Source organism: Alexandromys fortis, unplaced genomic scaffold, assembly GCF_014885135.2.
Source record: "Alexandromys fortis isolate MF-2015 unplaced genomic scaffold, M_Fortis_MF-2015_v1.1 scaffold_71, whole genome shotgun sequence".
In the NCBI taxonomy this organism is placed as follows: Eukaryota; Metazoa; Chordata; class Mammalia; order Rodentia; family Cricetidae; genus Alexandromys; species Alexandromys fortis.
The window spans coordinates 13,837-31,030 of record NW_026067954.1 but is presented as its reverse complement, the minus strand read 5'-3'; the positions used below and the strand labels follow the sequence as shown (position 1 = coordinate 31,030).

The 17,194-nt window shown below is 37.3% G+C and overlaps 1 protein-coding gene across 1 annotated transcript in view; it reads left to right on the top strand.

Moving 5' to 3' along the window:
- The window catches only part of LOC126507301 (netrin receptor DCC-like), a gene marked incomplete at its 3' end in the record, with an annotated part of 711,778 nt that overhangs the window by 682,854 nt on the left and 11,730 nt on the right, over window positions 1-17,194 (top strand). Inside the window, exon 8 of the mRNA XM_050151578.1 lies at window positions 13,549-13,705. Within this exon, the coding sequence (XP_050007535.1) occupies window positions 13,549-13,705 (157 nt within the window). The remainder of the gene's footprint in view (window positions 1-13,548; window positions 13,706-17,194) is intronic.

Genomic DNA, 17,194 nt, shown 5'->3' with positions numbered 1-17,194 from the left:
GTGCATATGAGCTCACAGAGACAGTGGCAGCAGGCACAGGGCCTGCATGGGTCTGAACCAGATGGGGCCTGGAGGTGAAGATCAGCATTTGCCCTGATTGCTTCCCTGGAGTCTTTTTACTGATTATTTATTTATTTGTTTGTTTATTTATTTATTTATTTTTATTTTACCTTTTTTTTGGTCATTTTCCTCACTTTGAATAATCGAAAAGAGGAAAGAACATATTTACATAATTGATAAATCAATTGTGGTTGAGAGTACCACCTGCATAGGGCCCTACTTTCCAAAACAGAGGCTGATCTTATAGAATAGCAATACTCCCACACCATAATCCAAAAAAGAAACAAAACAAAAACACCAAAACCAACTAAACACAACAACAACAAACCATTTCATGCTTCATGTGCGTTTCCCCTGCTGTTCTGTAGTGCATCCATCCTAGAAATGATATAGGGGTCTACTTGTATAATAACACTCAAGAGCTGACATGGTGGTCTGTGCCTGTAATTCCTCTCTGGATGCTGAGGCAGGACAAGGGTAAAAATCCCAGGTAATCTTAAGGTATATCGTGAGTTCCAGGACAACTTTGAGACATTCTCTTGAGAGAGAGAGAGAGAGAGAGAGAGAGAGAGAGAGAGAGAGAGAGAGAGAGAGAGAGAGAGATACAAAAACAAAACACTGACTTTCAAGGCAAGGTGAACTTTGCAACATGCAGTCTGGGTAGTAAGTTCAGGTAGTAACTATCCACTTCCTCATTGTATTTGAGACCTATTCCACAGAAGAAAATTGATGTTTGGTGCTGCAAGCAAGGTCAAAAGCCCATGACTTGCGAGGTCATATAACCTATTGAGGTCTATGAGGAAAGTGAGGAAGAACTTGAGAATCTTGGGAAAGGGAAGAGCAAGAGGGAAGTCTGAATCCCCTGTACCTGTGTAGGACCCTCGAACCTACAGCAGCTGTGAATGTTTGCATGTCATGTCAACAGATTGTGTCTGTCATGAAATGGGGAGGGCTTATGGTTCTTCACACCTACTTGAGGATAAATAGGAAGAGAAAGATTAAGGGGGGAAAGAGACCTTTTCAGTCATATAGACACTGGTAAAACACACACATTCTCTTTCAGCAGAATTCCCTGCCCCACAAAACACACACATTCTCTCACACACACACCTACCTTTAAACTTCCTGCCTAATGCCAAAGAAATGTGTTAGTTTCTCTCACATACAAAAGAAGGACACAGTATTAACAGCCGTAGGAACAGGAAAAAGAGAGGGCAGCGAAGGGTTTGTGAATATGATCACAACACACTACAGAGATGTATGAAAAATATCCTAATATAATTCCATCCCATTATATAGACCAATAAAATTTTAAAGAAAAATTTGAAACTCTCTTTAATTGGGATAATTAATATTTTATCTTAGATTTATATACTTGCTTATTGCTTTTATGTTTATTTCCCTTTAATTTGCTCCAGTGCTTACAAAATTTATGGATGAGTATCCTAGGATTAGCAGGGAGCACACTGCACCCAGATGCTTCCTGAGTCTCCACGGGCTACTGCACCATTGCGTTCTGGGCGTTCTGACTCATGGAGTACCACCCTGTCCAACACAAACACAGTGTTCAGCCAGCCTGAACTTCTGAATGAGTCTCAGGGAAAGTTACAAAGCGCTCTAACCATGATGCTAAGCCTTGCCAACTCTAACTTCTGCTGCACATTTTAGTAAGTTATTTAAAATTTCAGCAAAAACCTTTGGGCTACGTGGGAAATTTCCCATTAGCAGAATTCACTCAGTTATCAAATACTATTGAAGCATTTTTTATTTCTTTTTAGTTTCTTCGAATCCTAAAATAGTAAAAGTGGTTTTAAAGGTATTCGCCATGCACAACGGAGTAGCTAAGCTTTGCCTGTTATTACTGAAGTATACTCTCTCCAACTGACTTTTATTTGAGTTTCTTAGTATTTCTAGTTATTTAACAAAGTACAATCTCTACAACTAATTCCCGTCCTTTTTCTCTTCTTCCTTTCTTCTCTCCCTCTCTCCCTGGCTAGCTGTCTGTCTGTCTTTCAGGGTTTTTTTTTTTCTTAATAACATGATGTGCCCCACATTTCACCTTAGTGCTCTCTCATCTCCAGAAGAAACCGTATGATAGCAATGCTTCTCAGAACTCGCCATGTTGTCTGTGTCTCTGTTGTGTGACTTTAGATATTCGTCATGGACAGATACCAGGATCACAAGGCAGACAAAGCAGCTGGTCACAAAACACCATATGGCTGGATTGAGGGGCTGGGTGAGAAAATACACACACAAAAAGGAAACCTGTCACAGCTTGTCAGTGTTTATCCCCAGAGATGCTCTGATGACAGAGGGTAGATGAAGTGGCATACTTGGGGTCACTGAGCATTGAAAAAGTACAAAAAATGAGTTGAAATTCAATGCAAACTCTCAAGGGAAAGGGTGGACATGGTAGGTCCTGGCTTGTCCATGAAGTTAGCTACCCTGTGACAGAGGAAAGTTACCAGGAAACGATATTGATAAGAGATAATTAAACATGTCTTCAGAAAATCAGGAATAGTGACAGATGCAAGGATACAGAGGAAAAACTACGCCTAAAATAAAGTAGTCTCTCCCAGAAACAGACATGTGGAATGGTAGAGTTAACAAATGGAATACTAGAGATGTGTTTTTTAGCTCTGAAACCTGCTAAAGGAAATAGAGAAGAATATTGAGGTGACCAATTACTATCCTGATATAAGGAAGAACCGATGTCTATAATGTCTGTTAAACTGAGCTCAATTCTTAGCATGTTTCCATAGGGTTCTTGGATCTCCAGAAAGCCATCGTAAAATTGTCTCAGGGGAAGCAGGCTTCTTAAATGTAAGGACTAGAAAATATAGAAATAGCCATCCATTGAATAGAAATAGTATGTTAGCTCCTTTAGGAAGCTATGTAACAACTCTACTATAAATAGCAAGATGAAATTTTAAATATGGCAAGTAATGATCAGAGAAAAGAAACATTTGCCCGAGTAACAACACAAGAAGAGAGATCTAGCAATTATACTTTGTCATTTATGTAACTCCAATGACTATGTGTATACATACATATACATGCATGTATGTATACACACATACACACACATATGTGTGTATTACTCTGACCATTTACCTTCGCTTATGGGTATTTTTGTTGCATCTTGGGTAAACTGTTTGAAAACTTCCTTCATAGATAAGCACCTTAGAAATAAGAGAATTATTAAAAGCGTATCTATGTATTTTTATCCTTACAATCAAGAGGGGAAAGGGGAAACATTTACTGGTGGACCAATCATCATTTTCCTCCTCATTTTGTTTAAAAAAATAATTCAAGTTTTTAAGGTTGTGGCTGTCTCTGCTGAATTAAAAATTCTTCCTTGACTTTGTCACTCAGCTTATCTCTGTTTAGGACCACAGTGAATCTTTTAAAGCATCAGGCTTTCCCCTGGCAGTGTCCTGAGATGAAGAATACACACCCTCTATCAAAGCCCCAGGTCCTCTTCCGGATTTGCAGATCAACCCAAGACACATTCTGCAGCTCCTTTTATACCTTCCCATGAAAGCACTCTGTGCTATAGAAAATATGCTTACATAATGATGCCTTTGACATGGTTTGGAATGTATCATTACTTTCCAGAGCAGACTGAACTGCATCTCACTTTGTCTATTTGGTTGAAAAATAGACATTCTCACTTCAAGCCTGTATTTTCTTGGAGATTTCTTTTGATCCAATCTTTGTCCTATGTTTATAGTTTATTTTCAGATTGACGATGATTGGCATAAATAGCTTACAGTAAAACTTGGGTCTCCCCCTCCATTTTATACAGCAATTACAGAGATGAGTGTGGATGATCCTCTAAAACACTAAACAACCTCTGTGTGATACACCTGTCCCCAAACCTGGTATCTCTAAAGGAAGTTAAATAAGTATTTGGAAGCGATACCTGAACTCCTAAATTATTGCAATACATACATCTCAAGAGTCAGGATGTATAATCAGCTGTGGGAGACCTTGATGGGTGAACAAACAAAGATGTGTTATCTGCTAATAATGTAACATTGTTTGTGGGAAAGTGGATGCTGACCCTTGCTAGGTTGTGGAATGCACTGGAAAGATTTTGTTAAAGTAAAAAAAAAAAAAAAAAGCCAATGGACATAAATGCTACCTATACTGGCTTGACGTTGGACACACTTAAAATTTGTTTTCTAAAGGCTTTTGCACTTTGCTACGGAAATGTGAGGATGGAAGTTTAGATCCTAGCAACCATTTAAAAGTCAGGTATGGAAGCCAGTACCTGTAGCCCTAGTGTTAGGCAGAGTCAAGAGGTTTCCTGGTGGGAGCTGATCAGGCAGCCAAGACAAACTGGTGAATATATCAAGAGAGACCATATATCATAAAGTAAGAGGCAGTACATCAGAAGTCACCCAATATTGCCTTCTCATCTGTATGTGCTTGTCTACTGATGTGTACACATGAATTTATGTAAGTGCATGTTTGTATGAAATATCAGTATATACACAGAAATCGATTCGAAAATTAAAGAATAAAGGATAAAAAGATAGTGCCTTAGAGAGTAGGGAAATGTAATAAGGAGAAACAAATAGCGGGGATGGGATAAAGACAGCAGCTGTTTACAAGGATGGGAAGAATGTTAATGTCAGCAGAACGTGCAGTGTCTTTGGTTGACAAGCCTTCAATGTGTGCTTTATAAAGCAGCAGGAAAGATGAGCTTAAAGGTTCCTCAAACTGAAAAGGGATAATGTTAAAAGGGAATGAAAGTGCTGATTCCTCTGGTTTGTCATTAGATATTGTCTATCTGTGTTTGGCTGTCACAGTGGGTCCCTCACTGAACATGGCATACAATTGGCTAGACTGGCTGGGCAACAAAAAACCCTTAGCCACATTTCCACCAGTCCTAGGAATATAGGCTTGGGAATATTGGCCAACTTTACACGCGAGTGCTGGGAATGCAGATGCACACCTGCCCGTGGTTTGCACTGCAAGCGCTGTACCCGCCAGCCCATCTTCTTAGCCACAAGACTAAGATTATTGAGTATTTGAAGTACATTAACTTTTTTTCATTTACTTCAAAGGAAAGGTTATCTAAGCCCATATTTTTAAAAATCTGCATTTCTTTTTTTTCCCAAAATGCCACAGTTCTTTCAAATCTGAAAACATTTGAAAACTTTATAAAACAAATTATGTTTTGAAAATGTCAAAATCACACAGACAAGCTTCTTTTGTGGACAAATTATGAATTAATTTATGAATGTTGAGCATTTCAATTTTATCCACTTCCCCACTTAAACAGAACATGTTTAGGTATGATATCAAGCTACCAACAGAAAGAGAGAGAAAAAGTATTTAAATATTTCAATGGAATCTTCTTTTTCTTCACTAATAATGCTTACATGTACTTTATTTCTGTGATGTCTTTAGACCAGGGCATTTCAGTAGCTAATAAAACGGTCGGTTGGTGGATGAATTACATACCTTAGTTAATAACATGGGGAATGACAGGGAAATTAATCTTTTTGTTAGAAGTTTAATAAGTTAAATACATTTTGTATTAGAAATATATTTTAACTTTTATATTATATGTAGGGAATGAAGGTAATATACTATTAATATACTCAGAGCAAAAAGAAATGTCCCCAAACACTAAATTTTAAATTTATAAAAGAAAAATTACTTCTGGTACCCCAGAGGACTAACTTTATGAAAAAAATGTACTCAATAGTATGCTATAAAACACCGCTTTTTATTTCAAAATCATTTTGTGATTTATAATTAACATCAGAAATCGCCATAACCATTTGAAATTTTCTACTCCGATATTTTTAAAGTGTTCCTAAAAGAGGAAGACTGTGCTGTTAGAGTACAGCACATTCACTTTTTCCTCTCTCTCACAACAGATAAAGAAGCTGTAACCATGGAAACAGTAATGGGCCAGAGAGATTAGGGCCAGACAGGAGATTAGGTCTGTAAGAGCGGTGAAAAGAGGTTCTGATTGGTTCTTCATTGAGACCTTATTTGAAGAGAAGTTAACGTTGAAAGAAAGCGTGGAGGATTAGCATAGCATGGACAGTATTAATTCCCCTATACAATAAAAGAAGCTATTGCTCTAAGAAAAGGGTATCTATTCTTTGTCCTATGACAACCATTTACGCGGAGGAAGAAAGCATCTGCGATTTGGTCTGTTCTCAGTTTGATCTATACTATATGAATCTGGACCAGCTGACTAAGAAGCAACTCCTGGAGCCACGGTGGAAAAGAACGTCTATTTGTGAGCACACTCCCATTGCACTCCTCATTGGCGTGCTTGGGATGAGCAAAAAGCCAGCTTGATTTTGGTTAAGATGTCACGTAGGAATGAGTTTTCCTGGAAGGAAAATGATTTGAAAACTTTTTCCATGGTTTTTTGAAATATATTTTTCTAACTTCTTGACAAACTTCACAAATTTTTGCAGTCATCGCTATTCACATTTGGAAAGAAAAAAGGTATTTAGTAAGAAACCAGCGCTCTTTTAAGTTGACAGCTGCAGAGGTGATCTTTTTTGAGCTGTCTGCGGTCTATAATTGCAGATGAATTTCCAGAGGAAGAAATTATTTGTTAATTTTAAGTTTTATATTTACTGAAGTTATAATATCCAACCCAATGGAACGGAGAGTTTAAAGTGGAAGGCATTTTCACCGAGTTGAATTCTGAAATGGTGGTGCTTGGACAACCTTACTGACAGTAATCAAGAGTGTGGTTTTTGGCTGTCCTTAGACACTGACTCCTTTAAAACCATTCCACTAAGACAGCCTTGCTTGTTTTAGTTTTATTTAAAAATACTCATTTCTTGATTTATTTCTTAGACCTAAACCTTCTTTTAAATAGGAGCATTCATTATTTACTTTTAGACATTCTTCTTATGATAAAAATAATTACTTGTTTCATGCTTTGCAAGCTCTCTGGTGCTTTTCCCACAGAGAAAGCACTTCTGGGGAAGCGAGCCCATGATACTGTCAGCTGTAGGAGAGCGGGGATAGCTTGAACCACACTGGACATTGCCGGAGGACAAACATGAATTTAAAGGGCTGAATATAAGCACCAAACGCAGCCAGGGTTTCCTATATCTGCCACAACAACAACGGATGCTTCTGATGTCTGTATCTGTCTATACCTGGAGCAAAGGTTGCTCATATGGTTAGAGATAATGAGCACTGTCTGCGGGGCATAACTCTAAGCCTTAGCCCAAAGACATTTTGCTAGACACAGGACACATGTTTCGATTGAACAAGAAAAAAAAAAAAATGCTCACCCGAATCTTCTTCAACCTCATGCAAGGGAGGAACAGAAAGATGCTAAGCACCCCGTATTTCTTCCTTTAGAAATGGGTTTCACTCACTTGAATTACAGAATTTCCCTTGGGGATGATCATTGAATTTTCCACAATTAACACTATCTCAATAACTCATTCTTTGGTTTTCATTTGGTAATAAGCTTCACTACATAGCCCAGACTGACTACAGACTTGGGGTCATGCTGCCTTAGCTTCCTGAGTGCTTAAGTCAGCCAGTCAAAGTTTTATTTTCCACATTGATGTTTTTCATCCTATAAGTTTTGTGACCCTGTGTATACACACACACACACACACACACATACACACATTTTGTGTGATCCTTGATGCACACACATATGATATACAAATCAAATTACTGATGATAAATTATAAAGACCTCTATATAAAAAGTCTTGGTGTGCATGTAAATTTACCATTTATTATACATGAAAGTATGTCTGTACACTAATGATTTTGATACAGTTTATATTTACATAAAGATTTACGTCTTGACTGACTAATTGATACTGTAGAATATAGAGAGTCTTTTTTTCAGAGGAGATTTGTGATTTGATTTTATAGTTATCAATGTTGGGAACTAGGTAGTACAAAAATGGATGATGTTAAAGGGCATTTCAGAAATTGTTGAAATATCTGTCTAATTTCAAGGCAAAATTCATTTTGCAAATGAAACTCAAGTCAGCAATTCAAGTAGGATTAAGAAACACTAGCCCGTTGTAATGTAACATATATTAAGTGGAGAGTTAGATGTAGAGTGATGACCTATAGGGAAATAGTGTATTTGTTTTCCACAATTTAATTATTATATTTCCAAGAGCAGGAAATTCTGCAAGTTTAGAGGAAATCATGCTGTTCTTAATAGTCAATGGTCTCAAGTCTGAGATGAGTGCTTCAGGCAGTTGGCATTGGCCCTGCATGGCTTGATACCATTCACAGGGTGAAGTGCATATGTTATATGTTCAGGATGGAAGGATAAAGTCAAGTGAAAACTTACAGTCTGGTCAATTTTCAGCCAGAAATACCTAAGACTTATTACACATTTGACTTTAGCTTAAATTTTGATCATTATGCTTTCAGAAAACTTTTACTCTTTTCCAGTATTTTGCTATCCCTGCATTCAAATAGGTGATTCCCCTTCAGTCACAAGCCACAGTTAAGAATCTAGGTCACACATATGTCATTCTTTAAGCACTCCCTCTCTGCCCTGTTTTGCTTTGTGACCTCTTCCACACTGGTAATTCCAGCGATGTCTTCCATAACAATGTGAACATTCTTAAGCTCTTTTTAGTTTGGTAGAGGAAGTCTAACCAAGGCAAACGGTAAACATGAGCTAAAATAGCAAACTGACTGTGAAATTTGAAATTTGCCCTGGGATAAAGAGAAGATATTGAGGACAAATAAGCAGGAGAGTCATATGATCAAGTGTGTATTTGTATAAGCTTATTCTGGATGCTGAATAGAGTATGAGCTGAAGGAAGGTGGATTACACGAAGGTGTAGTCGCTGGGAGACACTTGTGTTAGATTTGATGAGCATGCATAGAACAGGGATAAACACGTCACAGTGACCACAACAGTGTGCAGCTGTGTGGGCTTTGTTCAGTGGGAAAATCCTAAATATAGCGAACAGGAATGTTGGGCATAGATGTAAATATTGACTGGTGGGTGTTATGTGTCTGACCTTAACTAGAAGAATGCTCCGGAAAGAGAAGCAAGTTGAGAAGAGGGAGAGAATTTGGCTTCTCTATGCTTCTTTAAAGCACCTGTTAGGCTGAAATCAGGGAGATTTTGTGTACCTTTCTTTGTCTTTGCTCTCAAGAGAAATAGTGTGTATCAGATGTCAGTCTTTTCCATTCCTCTCCCAATTCTGCTCTAATAGACTGACTTGCAGCCAATCTTCTATTTATTGTAAATACTCTACTTCTCTGCGGAAAAACATAAATATACCAAAAAGTAAACCAAGGGTCCATGGAGCCAGAACTAACTTGAAAACTTCCTGCCATTCTGTAAAAATCGCTACACCTTTATGTAACGGTTATGAATTTCATATGGAAAATGCTTTTCAAACCATTTGAAAGTGAGGCACCTCCTTCCTCTCCACACTTAAAGGATTTCACAGATAACCAGTTTAGTTCACAGCAGGCTACTGACTCAGCCAGGCCCTGAACAAAGAGAATGCAATCAGAGAACTAGAGAAAATAGTCTGCAAAAATCAGTTTAAAGATACTGTATACATTAGCCATCATGATCTGGATCTGTTCTTTTAATCCCCTCTGTATACGATATAATATTTACATGGGATATAGATTAATATACCTAAAATTACAAAAGGAGAAACACAATTGGCCTTAATAGAGTAAAGATTATAAATGGAACAAACATCAAAAAGAACCAAATTTTACATATTTTTATCAAGATTGACTGTACAGTTTCTCCTGTATATATAGTTTTTGCATTCACTGAACCAGCTTACTAATACTTAAATGATCAGAAATGTGACTTTTCAAGAAGCCGCTGCATGAGAAATTGCTTCCTTAATGGTGTTTACCAGTTATTCCCTTTTCCTGAAAACTGGGGTATTCCCCACATCTCAGTTCCATCTATATCAGATCCCGGGACAAAGCTGAAGCCTTCCCAGCCATGAGCTACCTTATAATATTTAATAAATAATGTATGGTCCCTACATACACAGAATGTAATGCTTAGCCAACAGTGGGAATGAAAACTCCTGAGAAAAAGCTGTGCCTGTTGAGCCTGGCTGGTTGCTTAGACCTTCAGTAACATGAAGTGTTGTAGGAGGTCACTTGTTTGTTTCCTGTTGCTCAGCCCCAAAATAATAACACAGAAATCATATTTTTGCAATATTGTTTGGCCAATAGTGTATTTCTGGCTAACTCATATCTTAAATTAACCCATCTCTATTAATCTGTGTATTGCCATGAGATTGTGTCTTACTGGGTAAAGGTTCCAGTGTCTGTCTCTGGCAGGGCTACATGGCTTCTCTCTCACTCTATCCTTCTTTCTCCCAGCATTCAGTTTAGTTTTCCCCACCTAGCTCTGTTCTGCTCTAGCAGGCTGACCCAGTTTCTTTACTAACCAATGATATTCATAGCATACAGAGGGGAATCCCATATCAACAGAGAGATTGCATGTTGCAGATTCAAGAGGTTGGTACCTGGGGCTAGCTCTCACCTTCTGCAACAGACATTCCTTGCCCACTTCTGTGTCTGAACTAACATCCTAAAAATAATGATAGATTTAAAAAAAAACTTTTAAAATCTATTTACTTAGCAGACAGATAGCTTCCATCTATCTAAAAGCAAAGAATAACATTAGATAACATCTTGGACCTATAAAAAAAAAAGCTTGCCTCATTTTGCTATAATCATCTTTCTGATCTCATCAATGTATGTTAAACTTGCCTTCATTTAGCCCTATCTTTTTTCTATAAAATTATAAAACTTCATGGAATCAATTTCACATTGAAACACAGAATCTGGTGTAACCTTCGTTTATATTTCCAGGCCCTGGTCACTCAACATTGCTCTAGAATAAACTATTCCTCATTGCCTTAAAAAAACAAAAACAGGTTCTGTAGAGGCAAATGTGCTGTTTGTAGCTTGAGGCTAGAAATCATCTGTCAAGATGAATCATTTTCTTGATTCAGGAAGCTGAACAAAAGAAAAAAAACATATCCATCAAAGATGAATTATGCATTTACAAATACACCATAATTAGGAGAAGAATGACGTTGGAATTGAAAAGTGACTCAAAAATCTGCAAATCCATTTTTCCAACTCTAAGTGCTGCAGAGCCCTTCCGATGAGCAATAGTCACTAAGTTCGCTTTTAAATTCGGGGACACTCTACAGCAAATTACAATTATGTATTGTTAAAGTTTAAAGGCATTTTTTTTCTCTATACCAGCAGATTATTCATGCTAACTACTTCGGCCTTTGGCCAGTCCCTATTCAACTGAAAACTACGTAGTAATCGTATTTTATTTAAATGAAATCAATTCTTATACATGCATGGCGGACACTGTGATATTTTGGTGTATGCACTGTGCTGGATGGTTTTATGTCAACTTGATACAAGCTGAAGTCATGTGAGAGGAAGGAAACAAAACTCAGAAAATGCCTCCATCAGATCAGGTAGTAGACAAGCCTGTAATTTTCTCGATTAATGATTGAGATGGGAGGCTTCAGCCTTGGTGGGTGGTGCCATCTTTGAGATGGTCATCCCGGGTTCTATAAGAAAGCAGAGTGAGTAAAGCATTTAGCAGCACTCTTCATGGCCTCTGCATCAACCTCTGTGCCCAAGTTCCTTCATTTTTGAGTTCCTTCCTTGACTTCCTTTGATGATGAACAGTGGTGTGGAAGTAAAGCCAAATGGAGCCTGTCTTCCCCATCTTGCTTTTGGTCATGCTTTTTTAATCACAGCAAGTGTAACCCTAACTAAGACATGCACATATGGTGCATATTGGCATGGTGATACCAAACTAATTGCAAATCTATCACCTGACTCTCCTATCATTTGCTAAATGTGACATTTCAAATGTATTCTTCCATAGTTTACAACATAAAACATATTTTTTAAATTGTCCATCTGCCTGTTCTCTTCCACATAATTTATTTTAAAATTAATAAAGCAGATACAGAGAGAGAACTAGAATATAATCACATAACTATGCAGGACCCAATAATGTTGAGTACACAGAGCCATACCTAGGGTGACTTGCCCCTGAGGCTAGAGATGGGGAGGTGTTGATCACTTGGTTCCACACTGATTATAAAGCTCTTAACTTGTTGCTTTTAATTATTTTCAGTCCTCTAAAATTACATAAACAGACTACTCTAAATTGTATCAAAAGCCTACTCTGAGTAAATTAAGGTTTTGTCATAACAGTTTGTTTACATGTGGCGTTATGCTCACACAGAAGTCTATGCTTGTGTTTTGGAATGTTGGTATCTCATCAGATTAATATTAAATGAGAATCTTACAGATGTCTGTGTCAGCTTGTGTACAACTGTTTGTCCTGTGTCTTTTCTGTTGTTAATCACCTCTCACCTAAGAAATCAGTAATTAAAAGAATCATAACTTTTCTTTGACAGTAGAAATTGTGTATTTACCTGACATCAGATGGCATCCCTATTTATGATAATTATATATAATTGCATCTTCCAAAATAAAGAAAATCACAAACAAAGCAATCAGCAGCTTTTGTTACATCCCCGTGAGAGTATGACCCTTCTCTTTCTGTTTCAACCTGTTGGAAAAGCTAATTGATTCCATTTTGACCAAATCATTACTAATTTAACTTTGTACATGAACATCTTGCTAATATTCTAGATTGTAGCTTTTACTTCAGATATGGACACATGAATTTATTTGTTCATTCACTCATTTATTCTTTACTTACTCAACTCCTGCTTCTTGCCAGAAAGGATTCAGAGAAATGTCATTAATTACATATGATAATTTGTTTTAGGTTCATATCACTGATCCATCTTTTGTTCAAAATATTTCTTCACTGATCTCCTAAGAAACACAATACTTTTATTATAAAATTTATTTTATTATAAATTTATATTATTATAAATATTGTATTGATTCCATACCTGTAAAGCAAAAGCCTATCTAGATCTTAAATATATATTAGAAATTCACATTATCATGGCTTTGTTATGGTGGATGGAGAGTCCCTACTGTACTGTTTTTTTTTTATCTGTGTGCAGCAGCATATGCTTGCTCATGCATTCACATCTCACAACACACACAGACCACACACACACATGCACACGCACACATATGCACACTCATGCAAAATGAGTTTTAAACATTAAAATAAATGCATTAGTCAATGTCTTTTACTGTTGTTTGCCTACATTGGCATTGTTTCTATTTTTGTCATTGATTTCAAGAATAATAAAAACTACATATCATACAATAAAATCATATACGTTATTGATAAGTCATTCTTCAAAAGTCGGGGAATTCTAGTTTATTTTTGATTTCACTTTAGATGCTATTTATTTCTCTTGTTAGCCTTTGTTAGAAGTTATTTGATATTCTTGGCTATGGATGTTATAATTTAGCTCTGGCTTCATGCTGAAGTCAGCACCAACACTTCTGATGGTCTCCTCTTGTCTCTCCTTAGCCATCCCAAGCTCCAGTATCCTTCCTTCTGCTCCCAGAGATGTGGTCCCTGTCTTGGTTTCTAGTCGCTTTGTCCGTCTGAGTTGGCGTCCACCTGCAGAAACAAAAGGAAACATTCAAACTTTCTCAGTCTTTTTCTCCAGAGAGGGTGACAACAGGTAGGTACTATCCTTAAACTTCAGCTTCTTTCCCCAACACTTTCAATGTCCATGGGAGGAGCCAGTGTTGGGAGATCTTGAAGAGGAGCTGGAAAAAAAGTGTGAACTCTTTACACCATTTTTCATCCAGACTGAGTGAATATGTATGCTTTGTCAAAACAGGCTAACTTAACAAATTAATCAAAATCACTTACATAACGTACCTGGCAAAAAGCAAGAATGCAAATGATTCTTTGATTTTTTTTTTCTTTGATTTTTACACTGATATAGAAAAGAATTATCTGGATGCTGGAAGAACAAAGCATTAAGAGCCACTGTGACTAGTCACTGACATCAAATGATCCGAAGAAAACAATGATCTTCTGACTATTAACAAAGGAGAAATAATAATTAGCTTGCAAGGTTTCTGTTAGGAATAAATTAAGATCACACATATAAAGTTCCTAGCAGAGAGTGCGTTGTTCCATACAAGTTGTTTGGTGACTAGCATAATTGCCTAGGTAAGAATGAGCTGTGCTTTCCAAGTCGCAGCTCTCAGCTCATGTGTTTGATTTTCCAAAGCATTTTACCCACAGAATATTTCAAGATGATTTTGAAATGTGACTCCTCAGTTTTGACACAATACTGAGTAAGTTTGAGGCTAGAAACAGAGATTCATTTACTGGTACTCTAGTTTCTCACGTGTAGAGTTTCAGTGAGGTGGGGATCTTTAGGCACACCCCAGGACCCTCTGGACAGTTTGATTATCAGGAGATTGTTAAAGGTCTTTTAGAATTACAACTGAAGAAATCCATTCATTCTGCTTATCAAATGTTTTTGGTTTTGTTTGTTAACGTAATTAAATCATATCTTTTACAGTTTTTTGTTTGCTTTTGACGTTTGACATGACTCTAAACTGAAAGGGGAAACCTACATACACAGGGCCTGTGTTTCCTAAGACTACTCATTGGCCTTTCCTGTGCAGTAATTGTCTCTCTGACTCCACAATGTCATGGGAGAATTTGGGTCTGGGTGTGTACATTTATGAAAACTGGAGGCAATAATTTTACACAGTTATTTTCATGAGTTTCTATGGGCTTCCTGAAGATGATTTAATTTCATCATTCCCAAACCATGCTGATTTGTCTTCTCAAATACTATTTCTCTTTTTTTTTCTGCATTTGTACTAATATCTTTTATTCAATTACTCAAGAAAGAAACCCCCAAGTTCCACTCTCTCCTCCCTGCTTCTCAACACTGTTCATTATCAGGTCTTATGTGTCTATCTCAACCCAAGCAATTCATGCCTCTTTTATTCTGTCAGTCACTTCATTAACATTTACTCCGTTTCTTCGACTAGTTCTGCTGCTTCTAATAGTCCTCTCACTGCATAGAGTTAGCATAATGAAATACAGGTTGGATTACCCACTCCTCTGTTGAAAATGTGAAGAGTCATGTATTTAAATGCATTTAAATACTAAGTGTAAAGAGAGAGAGAGTAAAAACTTTAGAAAATTTCTAACTAGAGAACCCCAACCATAAACTTTTTATAAGGAGTTTTTAAAACATAGCATACAATGGATACAAATAATCACTCAAAATCATATGGTTAGATTTGAAAATAGCACTGCAATTTATCAGTTGTGTGATTTTTTTGTGTGTTTAATTTTTATAAATGATAGACAAACAGCAAACCCCTTAGAATAGATAAAAGTAGTTACTCCTCAAGACTACTAAGAGAAATATGTGAAGGATTTCTTACAGATCAGTCACTGTCTGCAAGTAGAATGAAAACAGCAACCTCAGAGAGAATTTGAAAGAGGGGCTTAAACTAATTATCTGTAGATAAAGGGAGGGAGGTAAACAGGAAGAGGAAGAAAGGAACAAGAAAGGCAGGAAGTAAGGAATGGAGAGAATGAGGAGCCACAAAGCTGAGTTTGCGGCTATTACAATTTGAGTTGATCATTTATTTCACAATTGTTTGCAAGTCTTTGCCTTTAACACCATTTGACCAGGTCCTCTCCTGTCAAAATTTCCTACCTTGAATCCTGTTCTCTGCATCTTCTCACTACTCCCTCCTGTAGGGGCACCCTAAGCCTTGCCGAGTAGCATCTCTATTATAACTTTCTCAAGCATCACCTAAGCCTTGTCATGTGGTATCTCTATTACTTGACTCGCTCTCCAAAGTCATATCTCCCCACCTTCTAGTTAACTGCTTTCTTGCATCAGACATTTGATTTCATAGGGATCTACAATCTGCTGGTCCTGGTGTGACTTCTCCGCCCTACAACATTCTTTCCCTTCGTTTATTAGATAATTAAAATTTCATGGATAACTACTGAGAGCACATGCTAATACGTACCAGTGTTTGGCTTTCTATGTTCCTACTTCAAATTACTAGAAACTAAGGCTCTTAAAATCATTGTGTCCCCTCATTTATGTAGCTCCGTAAGATCTGAAGAAAGAGGTTTGATGAAGATATCCAATTTAGGACTCAGAGTCCCAACTCACTCTTAACACATAGTTCAGTTATGGGTCTCTGAATTTCTCTGATGATGTCCAAGGGTGACCAGAGGTAATTAGGAGTAATTTCATTGTTATGCTCCTTAAACAGAATGCTATGTAATGATCTTTTGTTAGATTTCCTTTGTACTTTAATAAATAAGGCTTGCCTAAAGATCGGAGTGTAGACCAGACAGTGGTGACACACATCTTTAATCCCAATAGTCACACTATTTTGCCATAGAAGCCAGATGATAGTGGTACGTGCCTTTAATCCTAGCCCTAGAGAAGAATATAATATGGGAGGAGACAGCTCTCAGACATAGTCTCATTCTGAAGATTCCTGGGGGCAGAATCACCATTTTGAAGTAAAGGTAAGAGCCAGGGCTGTCTGATCTGCTTTTCTGACCTTCAATATCAGTCTCTGGGATTTTATTAATCATGATACAATGCTTTCCTAGGTCCATGGCCTATCTAGTCTCGAGATACCCAAGTCAGTGTCATTGAAGGATCTATCATATGGTGTGGTATTTAAATCCAATCAGATAGTTGTGGGGTATTCCCTCATTTATGACATAATTTTACCAGTATATTATGGAGACAGATCACCAACATAGATTGAAGTTGTTGTAACATGGTTGGTGTTTACTTTTCTTCTCTAGGAATGCAAAATACCTTCCAGAAAAACGAACACTAGTCAGTAGGGAAGAGGACTTTTAGTTAGGTACCTGCTCAACTTCTCTGCATTCAGTGGAATATATTGGCCTTGTCTTCACCAATAGGGCCTTACCATCAGTTTCTGAAAAGCAAACAGTAACCTTGGCAAAAAGTTTGAGTTGTTTGGGGGTTTTCATGGTCCTCTTTGCCAACAACACAATTAGATGAAACCAATTCATGAGTCTGGAGCACTCGGTGGATAGAGATTTGGGGGGGGGGGGCTTTATCTCCCTCCATTTTGAGCTCTTTCCTCTGTGTATAAATTTAAAAAATTTCCAACTTTAGTAGGTT